Source organism: Chanodichthys erythropterus, chromosome 16, assembly GCF_024489055.1.
Source record: "Chanodichthys erythropterus isolate Z2021 chromosome 16, ASM2448905v1, whole genome shotgun sequence".
Classification (NCBI taxonomy): Eukaryota; Metazoa; Chordata; class Actinopteri; order Cypriniformes; family Xenocyprididae; genus Chanodichthys; species Chanodichthys erythropterus.
Window position 1 is genome coordinate 32,272,720 of NC_090236.1, and position 23,021 is coordinate 32,295,740.

Sequence of the window (23,021 nt, forward strand, 5' to 3'; positions counted from 1 at the left end):
TCATTGAGTCAGGTTTGGATTGTTAAACATTTTCCATAAAATATAAAACGGTTTAAAAACACCTCACAACTTTTAGCAAAAAATGCACTTAGTTCATGCATCATGGCAGGTAAAACTATACACTTTGTTAGAGGAAGCAGACTATGTCTGCAGTTCTTTCAGACAAGAGCAATCTTTTTCAGGCAAGCAAGTCAAAAATATCTGCATATTTTAACTGTTGTTGTGTTGTCAGTAGAGCTGTTCAGTTTGTTGTCCTAAAACTTTTCCAAGAGGAAATTCGAATGGGTTTTTAGAATAGAGGTTAACGCAGAATGTGGTTAACACTACATGAAGAGAATTTAAATTACACACCTGAAACGTGAATCCTGAATATTCTGTGTGCTTTGAAAATTGCAGTTTAGGATAAATAAGCTACGCTACCATTCGAAAGTTTGGGTTTGGTAAGATTTTTATTGTTTTTGAAAGATTCATCGCTGCATTTATTTGATCAAAAATAAAGTAACAATAGCAATATTGTTGTGGCAAGCAGGGTGAGGCCAAGAGCCGTGGGAACGGATTGTTGCCGGTGGCACGAGTGTTAATGAGCCACACCGGTCTCGAGTCTCACAGAGTCTCACAGTTACGACAGTGAAGGACGAGAGAGGACCAGGCCTGGACTATAAGTTGTTGTTTTTTTTTTTTATTATGTTTATATGCAGCAGTCATCCATGAGGGGCTGCCTCTTTACTTGCATTTTGTTGTTTATTTTTGGATTAAAACTTTACATTGAACATTTGCCGGTTCCCGCCTCCTTCTTCCCTGAGCTTTAAACATCGTTACAATTGTGAAATATTATTTCAATTTAAAATAACGGTTTTGAATATATACACTGCCCTCCAAATGTGTGGAAACACCCCTGGCAAAGTGTGTTTTTGGACGATATCAGCATAAATCCTTATTATTTTTTGGTGCAAATACATTAAAGTAACTTAACATTATCATTGAAGACCAGCAATAATAATTTTCATTTTGATTACATAATAATGGCAATATATACATGTCAAAGTCAGACATGCCCCTTTGCCAGCCTGGTTACTGGTTTAAACTTGGCCCAGGTTTGTAAAAGATTTTTGGGTCAGCACACCTTAATAGCTTCAACAATTGATCACCAATTAAGTTTAGAATACAATGAACCAATCAGAACCCAGTTTAGGTCAGATAGCTGCTAATGGTGGATATTTTGATGAATCAAAAATTTAAGTTTTTTCTATGTATAAACTATTTATGTAATAAAATATGTTTTTGTAGTTTGTGTTGTCCCTTACCAGTGCAAAATTATCACAAATTAAAAAGGATTCATGCCAATATTGTCTAAAACCCCACTTTTCTAGGGCGTTTCCAAACTTTTGGAGGGCAGTGTACAAAAATGTAATTGTCTTCAGTGTCACATGATGCTTCAAAACTCATTGTTAATTTGCTGCTCAAGAAACATTTTTTACTATTAGCAATGTTGAAAATGGATGTGCTGCTTAATATTTTTGTGGAAACCATTTTTTTCTGTATTCTTTGATGAATAGGAAGTTGAAAAGAACAGGATTTATGTGAAATCAAAATCTTTTGTAACAATGTAAATGTTTTTACTGTCACTTTTGACCAATTAAATGCATCTTTTGCCAAAGTATTAAAAGTATTTATTTCTTTTGGAAAAAATCCCTAAACTTTTGAATGGTAGTAGTTTATATAAGGAGTACAATGGTCGCCTGATTGGAGAACCGCATAAACTCACATCCATGTGAAATCTGTAGCACTAGTTAGCAATTTGCGTTTTTAATCCACATATTGGCTGTTTGTAATTTATGTTGTAGAACAAAACATTAAAGTCTCTTTAAGTACTTATTCTACTCATAAATCAAAAAGTGGCATTATGTAATGACTGAACAGCTCCATACGAGTACAGTTTTGCCAGCGCAAGCTTAGTTATACACAGTTCTGATATTGTGACCATTCTCTGCCTTCAACAACACCAGAGATACGGATGTGGTGTCAGCAAACAAGTGGGAATTAAAAACCACACGCAAGCTTCAGCTGTTCCACACACCAATCATACCAGCTCTGTGCCGCCCTACCTTCAGCTGTTGGGCATGACGAACCTTGTGGTCCATGTAGTAGGGCCATGATCTCCTCTAATAAACAACAGCAGGCTCAGTGAGCCAGCAGTAGTGATATTGCAGCTTTGTTTGTACAGCATGCAGTCTAAAACCGTATTTCCTCTCTGGTGTATGAAAACATTAAAGCTAAAGAGTGCAATTTGCTCATTATTTCAACTATTACTGGGTTGATTTCCTGAAAAGTGTCAAAATATTGATCTTTTTGTTTGAGCATTTTGAACAGCCAAAAACAGTTCTGGGTGTGGCTATGTTTGAACAACCAGTGATAGATGGGCAAATACTCTTTTAAGATTTTAATAATCATATTTTTCCAATTCCATTTAGTGAAACTATAAACTACGGTGATACTGATGACACAATATGCATTTTTTATTTACTACATCAAACATGCAATGCCTAGAAAACAGCTCCAAGTGGACAGGGGAAAGATAATCTAGTTAGCTGCCATCTCACCTCATGTGGGGTCCGATCCAGCTTAGTGCGGATACGACTGCTGGGTTCTTTGTGGTCCTTGCCAATGTGGACCACCTGACCTTTAGCGCTCTTCTTAACCAGGTGTCGCCGCACACCAGGGACATCTTCAAACCTGTGACCTGTGAGAAAGACAGCAAGAAGATGCTGAAATACTAAACCAAGAGTTAAAAACAACAAACAAGTCAGAACAACACTGAATCCATTGTAACACACTAGAAGGTCTGTAAGTATCAGTAACTCGGTGCTTACCTATCCTTGACAATACTGGCTACTTTACACACAATACTGAGCATCCAAACATGAAAACACTGAAAACTCAACTGAGCGGTCACTAGAGCATGACTCAATTTTATGTCTCAAAATGATCTATTGTTTGGTCAAATCGTCTGTATATTCAGCACACACACACATGGGTACAAAAGAGACGTCAAAGGCACAGTTGTAGTGGGCAGTTCTGCACCCTTTGAGAATGTCCACATTCCTGAATCACAGCCATAGATGGTCAGATGTACAGACTGAAAACATGATTTATTCTCAGAAGAATGAGAACAGAAAGGTAAATAAAGAAGTCCTTTATAACCTTAGAAAAAACAGAGAAGGAGCAGAGGAAACAAATACATTTTCCTGCACTCAAAACACGTCATTGATGATCTATGATCTACTGAAATGCGTAATGAACGCTACTTAATACTGAAAAACAACCAACTACTAATATTATGCTGCACTATACAGTATATCTAAAACGATATATATATATATACATTTTTTAAAAAGAAGTTTTGTCTGTCACCAAGATTGCATTTATTTAATTAAAAATACAGTAAAAACAGTAATATTGTGAAATATTATTACAATTTAAAATAACTGTTTTCTATTGGAATATAATATAAAATTTAATTTATTTCTGTGTTAGAAAAGCTGAATTTTCAGCATTATTACTCCAGTCTTCGGTGTCACATGATCCTTCAGAAATCATTTTAATACGATGATTTGCTGCTCAAGAAACATTTGTTATTATTATCAATGTTAAAAACAGTTGTATACTTTTTTTCAGGATTCCTTGATGAATAGAAAGTTCAAAAGAACAGCATTTATCTGAAATACAAAGCTTTTGTAACATTTTACACTACCGTTCAAAGGTTTGGGGTCAGTAAGAATTTTTATTTTTATTTTTTTGAGAAGAATTTAAAGAAATTAATTTTTTTTTTTCAGCAAGAATGCATTAAATCATTCAAAAGTGACAGTAAATATATATAAAATACACACTTCCCATTCAAAAGTTTGGGGTCAGTAGGATTTTACTGAAAAAAAAAATAATAATAATCAAATAATTGCTGTTCTTTTGAACTATTCATCAAAAAAAAAATTTATATGTTTTCACAAAAAACATTCAATATTGATATTAAGAAATATTTCTGGAATATCAAATCTGCATATTAGAGATCATGTGACACTAAAGATTGGAGCAATGATGAGACTTCTTACTGACTGCAAACTTTTGAAGGGCAGTGTATAATATAATAAAATAAAATATAATATATATTTAAAGACCCCCTGTGGTGAAAATGTTGTTTTTAATGTTGTTTATATGTCTATGTAGTTTTAATATGCTTTACAACAAACCATGTGCAAATTCATAAATCAACACCATTGCTGAGTATTTTCTCTTTAAAACTGCAGTGATGTATGCGGGTGTATGATGTATATTACAATGTTATGATGAACTATATGCCTTTCTGAGTTGTTCGAAGTGTTTCTAAGGATACTGATTTTTCAAAGACAGCTGTCTGACTCCGATGGTGAACGGGAATATGGTTTGTGTAACATTAGCACACATTATTAGCAGCTGTTGATAATGTAGTCAAGCAAAAGGCTAATCATATTAATAACCATTATGTGTCCGAAGTTGTAAAGAGCGATACCATTGTGCAGCGTTTACCTCAGTAAGTCGACCGAGTGGATCTCTGAGCTCGTGCGAGTGAGTGGAGACGGGACTAATTAGTGTATTTATAGATCCACATATATTAAATGAGGCAAGGGTATAGAGTTACATTCAAGCTATTTTAAGGCATGCATTATTTTTATTCAAGAAAAATGTTTAAATATGTCACTTTGGTGATCAAAGATGAGTTTTAAGGGATAAAATTATTGACTACATGGGGACTTTAAATATAAACAAATGTTAAAACTAATTCTTGTCAAATTTTACACATCACATACTCTTAATGCCATCCAGGTCAACCGTGGCGAGCATCTGTGCCTCGCTCTCGTCAGTGGGCATGTGTTGGTAGTGTGCGAGCGCAGTGCCTGTCATGTTGCCTGTGCGGCGCCGCTCTTGCAGATCATAGCTGCGGCCGGGCTTAGAGTTTCCGTCTGGAGAACTCAAACTTGGAAACAAACATGGTGCAGACACCCGTCTGCCATTGGGCAGATTACGAACCCAATTTCTGCCCCTGCAGAGTTAACAGAACATGGTTAGGGTGAGCACTTACATATATGTAATCTATGTGTGCGCACATGTTCACTTACACGGTTGCTGTAACATCCTCTGGGATGCTGATACTGGTGTGAAGTGTTGAATGGGGTATGATTGACACTTTTCGATGAGGTGAAGCTTTACCATTCTTTTTTACAGTGGAGTCAGGGTCATCTTCTGATACAAAAAACTGCAGGCCAACAAGAGAAAGGTTAGCAAGGTCATAACATGTTGTGTATGTATGTGTATGAGAGCTTTGATTACCTCTGCCTGCTCGGTGTACGCCTCTGTGTCCGTGTCCGGTGTGGTGGTGACATTGCCCTCTCTGTCCTGCTGGCTGCAGGAATCTTCATCCACCTCTTCATCCTCATCATCCTCATCTATCGGGGGAGCTGCTCCCATGGATGAACTCCTCCTCCGTCCTGATTCCTTACGCTTCCTCCCGGTCTTTTTCCTCCGGCCCTCTGGAAGTTTTGACAGAGGGTGGTGTATGTGTAGAGAGGTGTGGCGGTGATCTACAAATACCACAAACATGACAGACTTAGAAGAGCCTCACTAACGAGCTCCTAAAGGGACATGCTGATCAGACGGCAGGAAAAATTATATTCCAAAGGTTTTGTGTTCTTTCACAAAACATCTGCGTTCCCTCACAACATTTTTTTATAATATGAGGTAGGATGAAAAACTATATTTCAGTGCCTAGATTTTTTGGAAACACAATAGTTTTGGGAGAGAATGCAAATGTTTTGTCAGAGACCACAAAGTTTCTCAGTGGAATGCAATTCTTATTATTCTTGAAATAAAATTCATGTTTTTTTTCACATTTGGAGATAAATAGCTAAATTCTAGAAATAAAAACAGCATAAACACTGAACTATCACATAAATATTATCATTTAAAGGGTAAGTTCACCCAAAAATAAAAATTATATCATTTATTACTTACCCTCATGTCGTTTCAAGACCTTCGTTAGTCTTCGGAATACAAATGAAGATATTTTGTTGACATCCGATGGCTCCGTGACGCCTCTATAGTGAATAATGACACTTCCTCTGGCAAGATCCATAAAGGTACAAAAAACATATTTAAATCAGTTCATGTGAGTACAGTGACTCAATATTAATATTGTAAACCGACGAGAATACTTTTGGTTCGGCAAAACACAAAACAAAATAACGACTTATTTAGTGATGACCGATTTCAAAACAATGCTTCAGAAAGCATCGGAGCACAGTGAATCTGTGTGTCGAATCTGCAGTTCGGAGCGCCAAAGTCGCGTGATTTCAGCAGTTTGGCGGTTTGACCCGCGATCCGATTCATGATTCGATACACTGATTAATTTATGCTCCGAATCTTCCTGAAGCAGTGTTTTGAAATCGGTCATCACTAAATAAGTCGTTATTTTGTTTTTTTGCCGCACCAAAAGTATTCTCGTCGCTTTATAATATTAATATTGAACCACTGTACTCAGATGAACCGATTTAAATATGTTTTTAGTACCTTTATGGATCTTGACAGAGGAAGTGACATTGCTCCTTATGGAGGCCTCACGGAGCCATCGGATTTAATATCTTAATTTGTGTTCCGAAGATTAACGAAGGTCTTACGGGTGTGAAACGACGTGAGGGTAAGTAATAAATGACAGAATTTTCATTTTTGGGTGAACTAACCCTTTAATATAGTTGTTTGTGATAACCAGTGTTGGGGGTAACGCATTACAAGTAAGTTAATGCGAGTTACGTAATCAGATTACTTTTTTCAAGTAATTAGTAAAGTAATGCATTACTTTTAAATTTACAACAAAATATCTGAATTACATTTTCAAATAAGTAACTCAAGTTACTTTGTTTTCCCATTTATTGACTGACAGCTCTCCTGTCCCTATTTTGAGAGAAATCGGGAGTAAGTGCAGATGTGTTGTGTGCGCCGTGTAAACATGATGGCTATTCTAGACTAGTTCTATACTAAATTTGAGCATACATTCTGAGTAGCATTTATTTCTTCTCCTGCGTCCTATTCTTCTGTATTCCAGAATGGCAGCACAGCTGAAAGGCTTTTTTTTTTGAGCTGCGCTCTCTACTGTACAGGAATTTGCATTTCCTTCAGCCTGAGGCTTATTCATTTCACTTTTGGTGTGAAAGTGCCTTGCTAAAAGTAGAACTTTTTTTTGTTGTTATAAAAACAAATAAACAAACAAACAGCCCAGCCCAGCCCAGATGAGGAAAAGTAACCCAAAAGTAACCCATAAAAAGTAACAAAACAACACAATTAGTTTTAGGGTGTAATATTGTAATGCATTTACTTTTAAATGTAAGTTTCCCCAACACTGGTGATAACATTCTCTAGACTGAGCTATAGACCAGACGCATCAGGAGTCAAGCTCTCACACTCAAAGTCCTCCTCGTTGAACGTGCGGTGTTGTTCGATGGGCACGCGCTGGGCAGGCGTGAGGATCTGCTGGAAGCGCTGCACTCCCAGTGCCTTGTTCAAGTCCCCTTCATCATCGTCATCACATCGCTGGGGGGGAGAATGCACTGCAACAGGCTACACATAACCAGAGAGAAAAATATTGACTTTAATTTCTTTGCAAATAGCTTATATAGCTTGATACCAGTTGCTGTGCAAGAAAGCAGACATGCATTCTCAGGTTCTTCAACTTATTTGTATATCACAGCCAGGCCAGGCAAATTTATTTTATAGCACATTTAAAGGGATAGTTCACCCAAAAATGAAAATTATCCCATGATTTACACACCCTCAAGCCATCCTAGATGTATATCATCTTTCAGACGAACACATTCGGAGATAAAAATATCCCAGCTCTTCCAAGCTTTATAATGCTAGTGAATGGAGGTCAGGATTTTGAAGCCAAAACAAAGTGCATCCATCCATCATTAATATAATCCATACGGCTCCAGGGGGTTAATAAAGGCCTTCTGAAGTGTTTGTATAAGAAAAATATGCATATTTAAAACCTAAACTAAAATAACTAGCTTCTGTCAGACGGCCGTACGCATACTGCGCCACAAGAGCAACCCCTCACGCGATGTATGATGCAGGATGTAGGAGTAGTGTAAGCTTAGATGCCTCTCACAGTTTAAACTAATAGGGCCATGCAACAAACTCAAGTTCCTTTTCTCTTATATCAAAATCATCTGATATTTCTCTTTAAAATTTCTTGTTTTATACTTCTAATTCATTTTCTTTTGTTTTGATCTATCCTTTGAGCTTCCGTGTTCGTCATTGCATCATGCGTCGGGTCAGAGGTTACTCTTCCCCCACTAAATCGATGTGTACGACCGTCTGCAGGAAGCTAGTTATTAGAGTTTAAAAAGTTATAAATATGGATAATTTTCTTACAAAAACACATCACTTCACTTCAGAAGGCCTTTATTAACCCCTTGGGTTATGGATTATATTCATGATGGATGCATTTCTTGGGGGCTTCAAATCCACCCCATTCACTACCATTAAAATATAGCTTGGTCGAGCCAGGATATTTTTAAATATATCTCTGATTGTGTTTGTCTGAAAGAAGATTCACCTAGGATATTCACCTAGGATGGCTTGAGGGTGAGTAAATCATGGGATCATTGTCATTTTGGGGTGAACTAACCCTTTAATACACATTGGTAATTTACATAAAATTATTTAAACATGATCATCTAATAATCAGATGCATAAAAAAACAATAAAAAGTTATTTAAAATATATTAAACACAAATAAGGAGAAAAGAGAAGAAAATAAGATGATGCTTTGTATAAATCTTATATAAATAAGATTATACAGAAGACATTCTAAAGGAATGACCAATCTAAGGAAATTCCATCTGAAATAACTTAAGTGGGAGATTTTATAAATAAAGTCTCCCACTTACCACTATGGTAAGAAAACAAATAAAAGTCCCTTTTACACTAATACTGAAATAGATAAAAACAAAAAACAAAAAAAACAACAACTTTAAAATAGATCTTTCCAAATGCTTTAATATACAATATATCATCACTGCTTCTTGTAATATTCAATAAACAAGCTTTTTAGTCCATACTTATCAATACAGTAATGGCATACAGTAATACAAGGTATTAAAATAATGTGGTAAAACAAGGGCTCAAGGTTTGCCTGGTTAGCCCCTGCTAGTATATGCACAATCTGGCTCCAAAATCCACTGACCGTCCACCATTCAAAATTACCTGTGCATTCTGATGAAATACATTATTTTGCAACACAAATACATGAATTGCAAATATTTTGTTATATTATAGTAGGTAGTTTAGCAGTTGTGATATTTTCTTATGAAAGGATGAAATGTACTTTTAAATTTTACAGTTTGCCTCAAAGAAAACTTGCATTTAGAATTGAGTTCTCATGAGAAAAGACTTCCAGGGGTCTTGCGCCACCCAAATAACTGCCAATGATATAAAAGTAAATGCAAATGGATGGTTTTCTGCAGGGATTTCACAGTAAATTCAATATCAATATACGTTTATGGACATCCATTCTCTCTCTACACACTCATTCTCTCATTCCGTGTCTTCTCCCCCGCTGTCTGTGGTATGCTATCCTGAGGATAAACTGAGGCTTGTGGTCTTTTGCTCCATTTAATTCAGTGTTTTGACAGGGGGGCCGCTCTCCGGGTAAAACTAACATGTCCACAGATACCAGGCTCTGGCATGCACATGCTCAATCAAGACACAGCATCCTGTATCTCATCCCACCTATGCCACAGAGAGTGAGTCAGCACTCCTACAGCCACTCACAGAGGCTGTTGCTCAAGTAGATCATGACTAATGTGTCGACGACACAAATGAAGCATTGTCTTACTTAAAAAACTGTTGGATCATAGGAGGCTTGCTGGTTAGCCTTGTTAAGAAGCCTGGTAAGACACCAGCATACCAATTACCAAATGCTGTGGACCAGAAACCACAATATGCAGTAGTAACCAGCTGATCTTGTCAACTGTTTAGACAGTCATGACGCTGAAAGGTATCTGCAGTGTATAACCATAGCAACCATATACTAGGTAGCTGTCAAGAAAAGGAAGCAGAGGATATGATATCAAGAGTTACAAGTAATCAGACACTTATCTACACCTCCAGCCTCAGACATCCTCGGCCATAGTCATATCCTGATCCCTTACACGTGTCATCATCTTCCTATTTGAAGAACAACCAGTCCTTAAGACAATATGATGCAGGCATACAGTTAAGTTGTATTTACCTTTAATTAGAGAACAGTCTGAACAGAAAACATTCATGCACACAGTATACAGGACTATGATATAATTATAGAAGCATATTGAGATGTTGTTTCAAGTTTCATTTTTATGGAGTCAAGTGGATTTTTAAAGGTGCCCTAGAACCAGTTTTTACAAGATGTTGTATAAGTCTAAGGTGTCCACTGAATGTGTCTGTGAAGTTTCAGCTCAAAATACCCCATAGATTTTTTTTAAAATTAATTTACAAATTAGACAATTTACAAATATCACTAAAAATATCATGTTATCATAGATCATGTTAGTTATTATTGCTCCATCTGCCATTTTTCGCTATTGTTGTTATTGCTTGCTTAACTAGTCTGATGATTCAGCTGTGCACAGATCCAGACGTTAATACTGGCTGCCCTTGTCTAATGCCTTGAACATGGGCTGGCATATGCAAATATTGGGGTCATGTAACAGTCAGTGTTATGTTGAGATTCGCCTGTTATTCGGAGGTCTTTTAAACAAATGAGATTTATATAAGAACGAGGAAACAATGGAGTTTGAAACTCACTGTATGTCATTTCCACGTACTGAACTCTTGTTATTCAACTATGCCGAGGTAAATTAAATTTTTGATTCTTGGGCACCTTTAATGTGAAATGTATTTTATTTTGGAATAGCATTGATTATCTAGCATGTGTAAAATTCCAAGACAGAAACCTAAATCCAAATTTGGTCCATCCAATGACATTTCACCTTCTATAAGTTATCTGCATAATATTTTGGAACATAAAAGAAGTTAAAATATTTTCTCTTTAAAACTGCCGTGATCTAAAGACAAAAACGTGGTTTGAAATCCCTAGTGTTTCTGATGTCACAAACTACCTCATTAACAGCAAACTAGCAGGGGAGTCTCGAGAGAAGCCAGGTTAGCGTGGTATATTTTTCTGTTAATATGAAAAATCATGTAATTTTAGCAATATGACGGGTGTATGATGTATATTAAGATGTTATGATGAACTATATGCCTTTCTCAGGCGGGGCTAATTTGCATATTCATTGATCCACATATATTAAATGATGCAAGGGTGTAGAGTTACATTCAAGCTATTTTAAGGCATGGCAAATTTTTTTCACAGGAAAAAAACGTTTAAATGTCATTTTGGTGATCAAAGATGAGTTTTAAGGGATAAAGTAGTTGACTACAGGGGGACTTTAAGCATTGTTCACACAAAGTTTTTACAGTGTAAATATGCACTAGATAGACATTTTTTTTTTTCATTCCACTGCCCTGTTTCTTACATTTTTAACACAAAATAAAAGAGATTTAGCGTGAATGGCCGCTTTTACAGTATGTCTTGCACCATATCCTGATCAGTCACAGCCCATGACCGCACAAGCAACACTACACTCTAAAAACAAAACTCAAGTGGGGTTAAAGACCCGACCTCCTGGGTAGTTTTAACTCATCTATTGTTTAAAAATTCTATATTAAAAATCAGACACATAATTTCTAGAAGCAACAGTAATAATTAAAAGGTGAACATTTATTAATAAGCAATTTATTAAATGTTATTATTATTTAATTATTATTTATTAAACTTATTAATAAGTGTTAATTTATTAAACTTATTAATTTCCTAATATTAATACTGTTCAATTTCTTTTGGGGTTCATTTTAATTGAGAAATATAGTAATTTTTAAACAATAGTTGAGTTAAATAAAACTATCCAGCATGATGGGTCAAACATTTAACCCAACCGCTGAGTCAAAACAACCCAAATGCTGGAAATTTAAATGTTTGTCCATTTTTAACCCAACTTGGATTGTTTTTAACCCAGCATTTTTCATATAGTAGATTTTGTCATGAAGTTCCATCTACTCTAAAATTGATTGTGTTGCATCACGTCTCATTTTTGTTTTGTAACAGGCTAATAGCACACAGCTGGAATCTTGTCACGACCCCGTTTAGGACACGGTACACATACTTCTTACCTCGCCGAAGGCACCAAGTCAGCTACTGGTGCCCCAGGTGTATGAGGCTCCTGTAAACACACACTCACATTCCACTTCCTCAAATCCATCTGTCTCTGATTTGGCTCCATCATGGACACCTGACTCAAATATTTCTGATATAACTCAAAGTATTGTGTTCCTGAATAGTGAATTCTCTACACAGGGTTTGTTTTTTTTGTTTTTTTCAAAGGATGAAATGTGATGCTCCTGTCACTTCACTTTCATCCCTCCATCTACACAGAGAGAACCTCATATTGACTTACATTTTCCCACAGAAGTGTCATTGCCTCTGTGAGATCTGAGCACCGTTTTTATATCGGGAACAAAGCTCAGACTAAATGAGCTAAAATCCAGCAGAAATACATGATCATTTTACCAGAAAATGACTTCACACACACAATCAGCTGGTGACTTTTCTTTAGCTCTTTTATGTCATCACAAAAACCCCAGAACTTCTGCATAATCTCCAAACACCATCATGTAATCAGGTATTAAAATTACGTTTCAGGATGTTCCGTTCCACCCACTTTGAAGAGATATTTTTTTCAAGAGCCATTTCCTGTGACAACTTCCACTTTATGTATGAAATTATATAATAAACTGATATCATCCTTTAATTTTTTGAAGAATGTTAATCAACTGGGCTGAATTTGTTTTCTATATTTACTAAAAATAAGATAAATTCACTTTTGCAAAAGATATTAAGACCTGTTTTCACATAACATAACTTGAATTACCTCACTGGCAAGTTTTTTAATTTTTTAAAATAAAGATCATTTTAAAAAATGTAATACATTTTATTGACTACACTTATGCATATGTTTGAAATACATTTTGACAATAAAAAAAGTTTCACAAAAGTAATGAAATATTTTAAAATTAATAATCTAGGTTAGAAAAATGTCAATGGGGTATAAGAAAAGTATACTTTATTCAGGATTTTCTGAAAACAAGTCTTAATATGTTACAAAATTTGCTTCTGATGCAAATGTGTCTTGTTTTAAGGATGTTTAGCTGTTTTTACTAGGAAAAAAAAGACAAAAATTATATTTGCATTGTGTATCTTGTTTGCAACCCTTGTTTCTCTGTATCTGTATTGTATTTCATCAGTATGCGTTTTCACTGCAACACTGATATATGACCTAATACATTTAGGCCTGGTTTCACAGACAGGGCTTAGATTAAGCCAGGATTAAGCCTTAGTTCGATTAGAGCATTTAAGTAGCTTTTATAAATGTACCTTAGAAAAAACATTACTTGTGTGCATCTTGAGACAAAACAATGGCACTGACAAATTTTAAGATATGTCAGTGCAAGTTGCTTTCATTTAAAACAGCTCAAACATGCATTTTAGTCTGGGAATAGCTTAAGCCTTGTCTGTGAAACCGGGGTTTAAAGTTATAATTACAGTCTTGTCCCATAACTATATGCCTAACATATAGTTATGGAAAAAAACACCCAGATGAAGGCTAATAAAAACACTAGTTTCATATTTAAAAATATTTAAAAACCAAGACACAATCTGCACAATTTGTCTTCATCACGGCTGTATAATGGCACAACATGTTCCTAAAATGTAAATTGATTTCTGGGAATGGCACATTAGGCGGCTCTGTCTCCATAGTTACACAGATTGTTTTTAAATCTTATTCTAGTACATCAGACCCCTGGAGGATAAATGGCAATTGTTTCAATAAGTGATCTGACCACTGCTGGAGTCTCTACAAATCAGCAGAACAGGTACTTAATGATGTCCCTAAACACATATAAAACACGCGTGCGCAACAATCACCCTTCGCTGAAAATAAACCAAACCAGTGCATTCGTACGTCAGCAACTATTTACGCCACAGAGTTCCTCCATTCCAAAGAAAACACAAAGTTGAAAGACTTTGGAGAGCCAAAGTCAGAGATCTGCTGCTCTATATGGTCAAACCGAACAAAAATGAATTCTTACAATAACCAGATTGATTTTTAACGGACACATAACATTGCAACAACAAAATGACTTGCTGTTGAGCTGTACTTGAGGGGCTGCATGCCAAAAAACACACACAACGGACCAGTGTAGTCAGATTTACAAACAAAGGACTCTTATGAGTCTGTTCTTTTAATCAATCAAAAACATATACAGTTGAGCTCAAAAGTTTACATACCCCTAGCAGAATATGCAAAAATGTTAATCTTTTTAACAAAATAAAAAGGATCTTGAAAATTGCATGTTATTTTTTAATTTAGTACTGTCCTGAATAAAGTATTTCACATAACAGATGTTTACATAAAGGTCCACAAGACAAAAAAATAGCTGAATTCATAAAAATGAGCCCGTTCAAAAGTTTACATAACCTTGATTCTTAATATCGTGTGTCTTTACCTGGATGATCTTCAACTTTTTTTTTTTTTTTTTTTTTTTTTTTACAGCAGTGACTGTATGATTTTGAGATCCATCTTTTCACACTGAGGACAATAGAGGGACTCAAACACAACTATTAAAAAAGGTTCAAACATTCACTGATGCTCCAGAAGGAAACACGATGCATTAAGAGCTGGGGATGTAAACTTTTTGAATTGGATGAACAGGATAAATTGCACTTTGCACTGTCTTCTGGGGAACATGCAAGTATCTTCTGTAGCTTCTAAAGGGCAGTACTAAATGAAAACACATGATCTTTAAACAAAATAAGAAAAACTTGCACATCATTTTCACCCCCTGACTCTTATTGCATCGTGTTTTCTTCAGGAGCATCAGTGAACGTTTGAACCTTTTTTAATAGTTGTGTTTGAGTCCCTCAATTGTCCTCAGTGTGAAAAGATGGATCTCATAATCCTGCAGTCACTGCTGGAAACGGTTCAAATATGCAAAAGATGCAGGAAAATCAAAGAATTTGCAGGACCTGAAGGATTTTTCTGAAGAACAGAGTTCAGTTTAACTGCTCAGAACAAACAAGAGACTCATGAACAACCATCACAAAACATAAAAACAGTCGTAGATCATCCAGGTAACAAGACACACGATATTAAGAATCAAGTAGACTTTTGAACATAGTAATTTTTTATAAGTTCAGCTATAATTTTGTCTTGTGGACTTTATGTAAACATCTGTTATGTGAAATAGCTTATTCAGGACAGTGCTAAATAAAAAATAACATGCAGTTTTCATGATCCTTCTTATTTTGTTAAAATGATTAACATTTTTGCATATTCTGCAAAGGGTATGTAAACTTTTGAGCTCAAATGTACCAGTGACCAATGTAGCCCGATTCCTAAACCAAATGACTCTTATGAGCCGCTTCTTTTCAAAGAATCAAAAACATACAGCGCAACCAGTTTGTAGTCGGATTCTCGAACAGAATGACTCTTTACGATGCAGTTCTTTTATGAATAGTTCAAAAAGACGATTTAGCTGTTTGAATCCGTCTGAAACATGGCCCAGTATAATTTACAGCAGGAATGCCTTAAAAAGTAATCAAAAAAGTAAACCTGCCCAAACATTTAGTGTGTAACAGGCAGGGATGCACATAACTTCTTTGGTCTGGTTTTCAAGGGAGCACCTGGAGATGTTGCTAGGTACTCACACTTTGCTCTCCTCACTGTCTTATTTTCTCTCGAACATGGCAGATGATGATAATGATGTTTTTTGTTTGTTTGTTTGTTTGTTTTATTAACATTAATGACACAGACGACAGCAAAAATATTAGGCTGCTGTCACTTTAAGACGGAATGCACACACAGACTGAATATACTGACACACATCCAGTTTCTTTCTCAACTGTTCACTAATGACAATCAAAACAGGTATTTTGACATCATTTTGTGTGTATGTGTCCCTTCAAGTGAAAGTAAACATGAAAGAGGAATCAATTCGGTGTTCCAGCGCTGTCTGAAAGCGCACTTCTCTCTCTTTCGCTGCGTGCACATGCTTCGGGTGTGGCACAGATAACAGCCTGCGAGTCCCGATTTTCGCCTCTTCTTCCGCTTTTAAAATCTTTTGAATGTGTTAATTGGCGAGACAAAACACGTCCAAATGATAAACTTTCACTCTATGATGGTTAAACTTAGCAGTTAATCCGCGAATCACATGCGTGCTGAACCGTTGGACCTTATCGGTACGGATCCATACGGATTAACTGCGATCCGTTGCACCCCTAATAATTAAAGAACACACTTTTCATCATGATTGCTATCTTACCAGAGATAGAGAAATATCCTACTCCAGTAAGTAAACGTGTCCCTCTGAACCGGTCCCCAAAAAATGTTAGTACTCAAAAGCGCTTCCCTCCATGTTTTCTGGTGCGCATCATTTATCTTTACCACGCATGCGCACCTGCGCACCACTTATGTGCACCCCTGGTAATAGGGCTGCCCCCTAATAGTCAACGAAAGAGGCTTAGTTGACCAAAAATGGTATTAGTCGATTAGTCACAAAACTCCACAAGAAGTGGCGAAATCACGCAGTCTTTGACAGACAGATTGTTAACTGCAGGAAATCCAAACATTCATCGTTCATCGACTTCAAATATGGATTATCACTTGAAACATGTAATAACAACATTAAAAGTCCTCTCGCTCTAACGTTAACCTAGATAAATGTGTTATTATTTAGCGCATATCGTGCTTGTGTGGAGAGCACGCTTACTGCATGACATGGCGGCGCCGGTGCGATCACTTGCATTTAACATATAAATATTCTGTCATTTTTGTCATACAGATAAAAATAATCAAACAACATTTTATTTCAGCTTAATAATCATCATAGCCTAAAAATTAAAACTTTCTCACCAAATGTCTTGTCAAGCCTGCGGCTGAAGAGACATCATTGGCATCCTGAGGGTCACTCATTGCTTATGGTCAGGTTTGTGGATGATGCTGTAAAGTGCTCTGGCTTTAGCCCTTTTCTTTTTCACTCAGACTCAACTGGGAACTTTCGGGCAGCATAACCTGATGTGACACATAGAAAAAGAAAATATGCTTGGTTAAAAGTTCCATGCAATGTCTTAGATACGACCTTTATTTTTTTCCTCACTGCGCCTTATTTTTTGTAGTTTATTCAGAAATGCAACATTGAGAAATCTCTCAATTCTAAAGCGATTGCTTGGCTTCAATGGCCATTAAAACCTGTCAATTTAATGGCTTTAAAGCCCTAAAGTAAAGATCCAAATAGTTAAATAGTAACATAAATGATCAATTCTGTGAATAGCGGTAAATGCATATTGCTGGAAGTCTTTTAAGGAACCAGCAGAACTATTTTTCTTATTTCACGCTATAGTAATGAGATTAAACCACAAAATAATTTGTACTCATATAAACGAATGCAACATCACATATATGCACACATCAAGTTTAAAAATAAGTTCTCAAGGGTAAAATATAAATCATATTTCCATGATAGGCATTTCCCCATCCAAATTGGAAACCCAAGAAGACCAAAGGCTGAAAGATGTGCTTTTCGATGCTACATTTTATCTTCAACTTGTTGTTTGTATGCTGCATTATAGGGATATTCAGACACTGTAAATCTGTCTGAGCATCAGTCAACAACAAGGTCAAAGCTCATATACAATATCACAGTTGCAGCATCTCAAACTGGCCAGGTGACAGGAAATTCTGTAACATTTCTCAATGGAAAACACCAAAATTAGAAGCCACATCCTTATTCAAATCGATACAGATGTAGGTGTAAGGTCACAGTATGTGAAAGGTCAAAGAATTCATTTCTTCCGTCAGAACCATCAGTAAAATATTCCACTTATAAAGGCGTGGTAAACGATGAGCCATTACAAAAACAAAAACAATATGGTGATTTAAGAGAGAGAGTGAGAATAACATTGGAATACAAACAACTTCTAAAGAATAATTCATACCTGTGAAGGCCTAAATATGAGGACACCAAAAACATTGCCACTGCAGCCAAAGCGTGTCTGCTCAAGCAGCTTATCTACTTCCCCTGACTCTTTCTTAAAGTTTCCTGTGGCACCCTCCATTGAAAGGTTAAGTAAAGTGTGACGTTGGTGAAGCATGCAAATGCCTAAACAGAGAACACTCTTTTCAAGGCTGAGTAGTTATAATAGCTGGAGTTCATGTGCACTGTTTCCTTTATTATTAGGACATAAATTGTCTTCAAAGCTTTATCAAGAAAAAGTTTTACATATGTAATTTGCATCAATGTACCAAGTTAAAATGTGTAATGATATTGTTCAGAGACGTGTTGATGATATGACCTAATTTTGGTGAAGGTGCCCTGTTCGTGAACTTGTACTTCATTGCCCAGTTTCACAGACAAGGCTTAAAGGTGCAATAGTTGATTCTCTACAGGAACATTTTTTGTTATGCTAGTTGAAAGTCTCCACATATCCTGATAGCAATCACTATGTTAATGTAATTTAATCTGTGGAAGGCGTAGGACCATAAAATGTTTGTTCAATTATTCGTCCGAATAAAATGATGGCATTTGTTCTTGCCAGTCAACGTGTGTTTGCATACCACTGCCGAGCCGTCATACGTCATCAGCGCGTTCACGTGTGCTGTGCAGACAGCGAGAATGGCAGGCAAACAGCAACAACTTTAGTTTAGTAGTACTGATACTCACTGTACTGTAAAGTTTTCTCACCGGTGAATGACACATGATGTAATCGTTGTCTCTGGTCGTCTCGCTTCTGGTCTGCGCGCGTTCATGTGTTTTGGAGGAGGCTTTGGACAGCGATTTGAAGGGAGGGTGGGATTTCACTTTTTAACTTTAGTTAGTGTGTAATGTTGCACGCATGTGATTCACGGATTAAATGCTAAGTTTAACCATCATAGAGTGAAAGTTTATCATTTGGACGTGTTTTGTCTCGCTAATTAACACATTCAGACAATTTTAAAAGCGGAAGAAGAGGCGAAAATTGGGACTCGCAGGCTGTTATCTGTGCCACAACCGAAGCGGGTGCACGTGTTGTTTATGCTCAAACTGCAACATTACACACTAACTAAAGTTAAAAAGTGAAATCCCAATCAAGGACCCCTTTAAATGTGTAATAAGTGATCTGGGAAATGCTTACTTTAGCCTGCTAGCATTGAAAGCATACATCTTCAAAGTTATGATGTTCAGAGTTCAATGCAAAGGGAGATATTTTCTTGGGTTGATGACATCCTTAACCCTAATATTTACATAAACCCCACCCCCGAGAACATGCAAAAAAGGGGGTGAGGCCATGTTGGGCTGCTTTAGAGAAGAGTTAAGTTGAGTTGAGTAGTAGAGCTGTTGTAGTAGTAGAGTGTTGTTACAATGCCATCATTTTACGCCGAACTGCTTCACAAACGAGGGTCAATTCAACACTGAATTTGCACAAAAGATTAACATGACGGCACATGCTAGTCGATGAGTTGAATCAACTCCACAGCAACTACATAAATTTATCCACTAACCATTCAGAAACAACTAGATGCATACTATAAGTTGTAACTTCTTCCTGAGTCTCTCCAACAGTGTCGACTCCGGTTTGAACAATGTAAGGCTGAACACCGTTACTGACAATCCTCATTTTGGCTGCGTGAGATTCTCCACCTTTGTTGTTGAGCAACTGAAGCGCGAGCTGTTAAAGCTCCACCCTCTTTTGGAAAGCTCATTTGCATTTAAAGGGACACACAAAAATGGCGTGTTTTTGCTCACACCCAAATAGGGGCAAATTTGACAAACTATAATACATAATCTGTAGGGTATTTTGAGCTGAAACTTCACAGACACATTCTGAGGACACCAGAGACTTATATTACATCTTGTACAAGGGTCCCCTTTAAGATTAGTCGCAGACTAAAATGCATGTTTGAGCTGTTTTAACTGAAAGAAACTTGCACTGACATATCTTAAAACATGTCAGTGCCAATGTTTTGTCTCAAGTTGCACACCAGTAATTTTAAGGCACATTTATAAAAGTTATGTAAATGTCCTAATGTAACTAAGGCCTGATCTTGGCTTAGTCTAAGCCTTGCTTGTGATCCAGGCCAATATATGTTAAACTGAAGCTTTTTAAATATCTTTTGCTTTAATGACACTAGTATTCAAGCTGCATTAACTCCACATGTTTGCGATCATGTTGTCCAGCATGATGTAAGCATCTTGCACTTTAATAGAATGAAATGTGACCTTTTATACAAAGTTTACATGGTCAGTTTGAAAAATTTGCTTTTTTGATTAGTGACCTAGAAATATTGTACAATCTCCGATATTTCACAGTATTTCTTTGCTTAATTTTGTTTTAATTTAAAATTCGATAACATCTGCTTTAGGTCAGATTTAAATGAAAAAAGATTTTCAATGTGTGCTCATACTATAATATACTGTTTCTCTCAACTTTTCTTTGTTTTATATGTGCCAAACTCATTATATTTGTATGTTTTATAACTGCCAAATCTTTCTTTTCATTTAGCTTTAAATAAAATGCCTGGATTTTCAATGTATCCTCAGACTTTTGGGTGCTACTGTGTTTGCACTCTAAAGGTGACTGAGGACAGTGATTCAGCAGAGATGCTCCCCAGAGACTATATGAACATCCACACTGTGAGAGGCTTATTCTTATGCTGCTCAAATACCACCACCATGTAAATGTTAAATACAGAACTGTGTGATATAAATTACAGTTTCTAACAAAACGGTATAATAATGCAGTTCTTTACAGCATGCAATCACATAACATTGCCTATTGCTTTGTGATTTGTGCTATTTGCCTGTCTGGTGACACCAGACAGTCAGAAATAGAAAAAAATGTCAGAGCCATGTAGACACTCAACATTGCATTGCAAAGCACTATCTTTAGATCAGTTTATACTTACATGTATTCAAGCTAAAGCTATATATTTGATCAGCCCTGGAAATCAAACCCAAAATCTTTATGTTATGCTAGCTATTGTTTGAGCTTCAGGAGCATTAAATAGAACAGATTTGTTAGAAAATGAGAAAAAGCATTGTAAATCTTTCAGTATTTCAGCCCATTATAAGAATCACTGAGTCATGATCTTAATCTGGGCCAAAGTCATTGTTGTTCTGATACCAAGTGTAACTTTATATCCTCATCTTCACTAGGCTGGACACAGACAGAGGATGAGAGACCAAAGAGAAAGAGAGAAAGTGCCACATTCCTGATAATCACATTCCAATCAAACAAAAAAAACAGGCAAAAACATCATTACGATTCTTTCAAGCATATTTCTAAGCGTATCATTCCTCTCTCCCTGATTGTGTGGATGAAATTGAAAATTCCAGCAGGAAACACTTTGTAAGACAGGAAGGGCTGCAGTTATATTTTCAGCAAAATACAACTGCAAACACTTTATGAGCCTGTTCTTCTACAAAAATATGAACATACCCTTTATAAAATGAATATCCAACCGACAAACTTTTTTTTCCTGTGAAACACATAAGAAAGTATTTTGAAGAGCGGCTTTTTTTTTTTTGTCCATATGATGAAAGTCAATAGTCACCAAAATGGTTTGGTTACCAAAATTCTTCAAAGTATCTTCTTTTGTGTTTCCGCAGGGGGGAGAAAGTTTGGAACAACATGAAGGTGAGAGTAATGATGAAAGAATTTTCATTTTTGTGTGAGCTATCCCTTTAACTAGACTTTGTTAGAGAGAAGAAAAGCTTTGCCACTAATAGAGAAACACAGACTTACCTCAGAATGCTCACTGCAGGCAGACCACAGCTACAGCAGTCATTGTAGTGTGATGGCAAAGACCCACTGAAGCCAAACAGCCACCGAAAGACAGAGAAAGAAAAAGACACAGAGAAGGAGGAGGGACAGGAGGTGAAAAAAGGCAGTGATTGGAGAACAGAAAAGCTGTTCTGGAAGTAGAAGCACACTACCCTTTTACCCTAACCTCTCTCTGTCTCTCTCTCTCTCTATCTGTCACACACATTCTGTTCACTTCCAACCTTGAGGCACCCACTGATAGCTGTCCCTCCCCCCTCGATTAAGTTTCCTCCTTTAGCCCTCTGACAAACATGTGACCGAGGGGACATGACTCAACAATACGGCTCTATGGCCTAAACTCCAGGAATCATTTGAAAAAGACTCAGATACACTCATCCAAGTGCTCTGTTAGACATCTATGGATATAATTAATATATGACCATGCATGCTTTTATTAAAGTGTGCGGAAAAGCAGCACTTTTTAAGTGCATATGCATTGAACAAAGTTGATTTTTCTATTCAACAATTTTGACTATGAAAGAATAGCAGGGTTGGACACAAAATCTGAAATGTCACCATCATTTTTCACAACCCTTATGAACAAGAAATATACTTCAAGTTCATTTTACTAAAGTAATGTTTAAGTATATTTTTAAGTATGCTTTATGAAGTACACTAATATCAATGTGCTAGTAGTAAACTTGTAAGTGTACTATTTCAATACTGCTTGGGACTAAATTGCCCCACTTTTTTAGTATATAAAAGTGTAACAGTAGGAAACTTTAAGTGTACAACTAGTTCACATCTACGTTTCTCAATTGAACTGCATCTGTACTACAAGTGAACTTATAAAGATACTAGTAGTTTACTATTTTAATACTTATAGTACATTTTTAGTTTTTAAAATTACACTTTGAAGTGAACTCTCAGTAAACTACTAGTTTGTTAGTTTTATACTGCAAGTATACTTGTAAGTTTTCTTCAAGTAAACATAATACTTATTGTTTAATATTTATATATTATTTTTGCCCTTTAAGTA

General features: G+C 36.3%; 1 protein-coding gene across 8 annotated transcripts in view; it reads right to left on the reverse strand.

The window, feature by feature from the left end:
• The window catches only part of slc4a2a (solute carrier family 4 member 2a), a 41,638-nt gene that overhangs the window by 13,327 nt on the left and 5,290 nt on the right, over nt 1-23,021 (reverse strand). For 2 of the 8 annotated variants that reach the window (XM_067364232.1, XM_067364227.1), the window contains exons 2-8: nt 17,097-17,255; nt 7,485-7,641; nt 5,362-5,612; nt 5,151-5,287; nt 4,842-5,074; nt 2,601-2,740; nt 2,106-2,162 (exon numbers count right to left, since the gene is read on the reverse strand). In XM_067364232.1, coding sequence (XP_067220333.1) covers nt 2,106-2,162; nt 2,601-2,740; nt 4,842-5,074; nt 5,151-5,287; nt 5,362-5,612; nt 7,485-7,641; nt 17,097-17,156 — 1,035 coding nt within the window. In that variant the 5' untranslated portion in view covers nt 17,157-17,255. Of the gene's footprint in view, nt 1-2,105; nt 2,163-2,600; nt 2,741-4,841; nt 5,075-5,150; nt 5,288-5,361; nt 5,613-6,042; nt 6,144-7,399; nt 7,642-17,096; nt 17,256-21,964; nt 22,224-23,021 lie in introns of those variants that run through there. The other 6 variants (XM_067364233.1, XM_067364231.1, XM_067364230.1 and 3 more) reach the window with 5 other exon arrangements.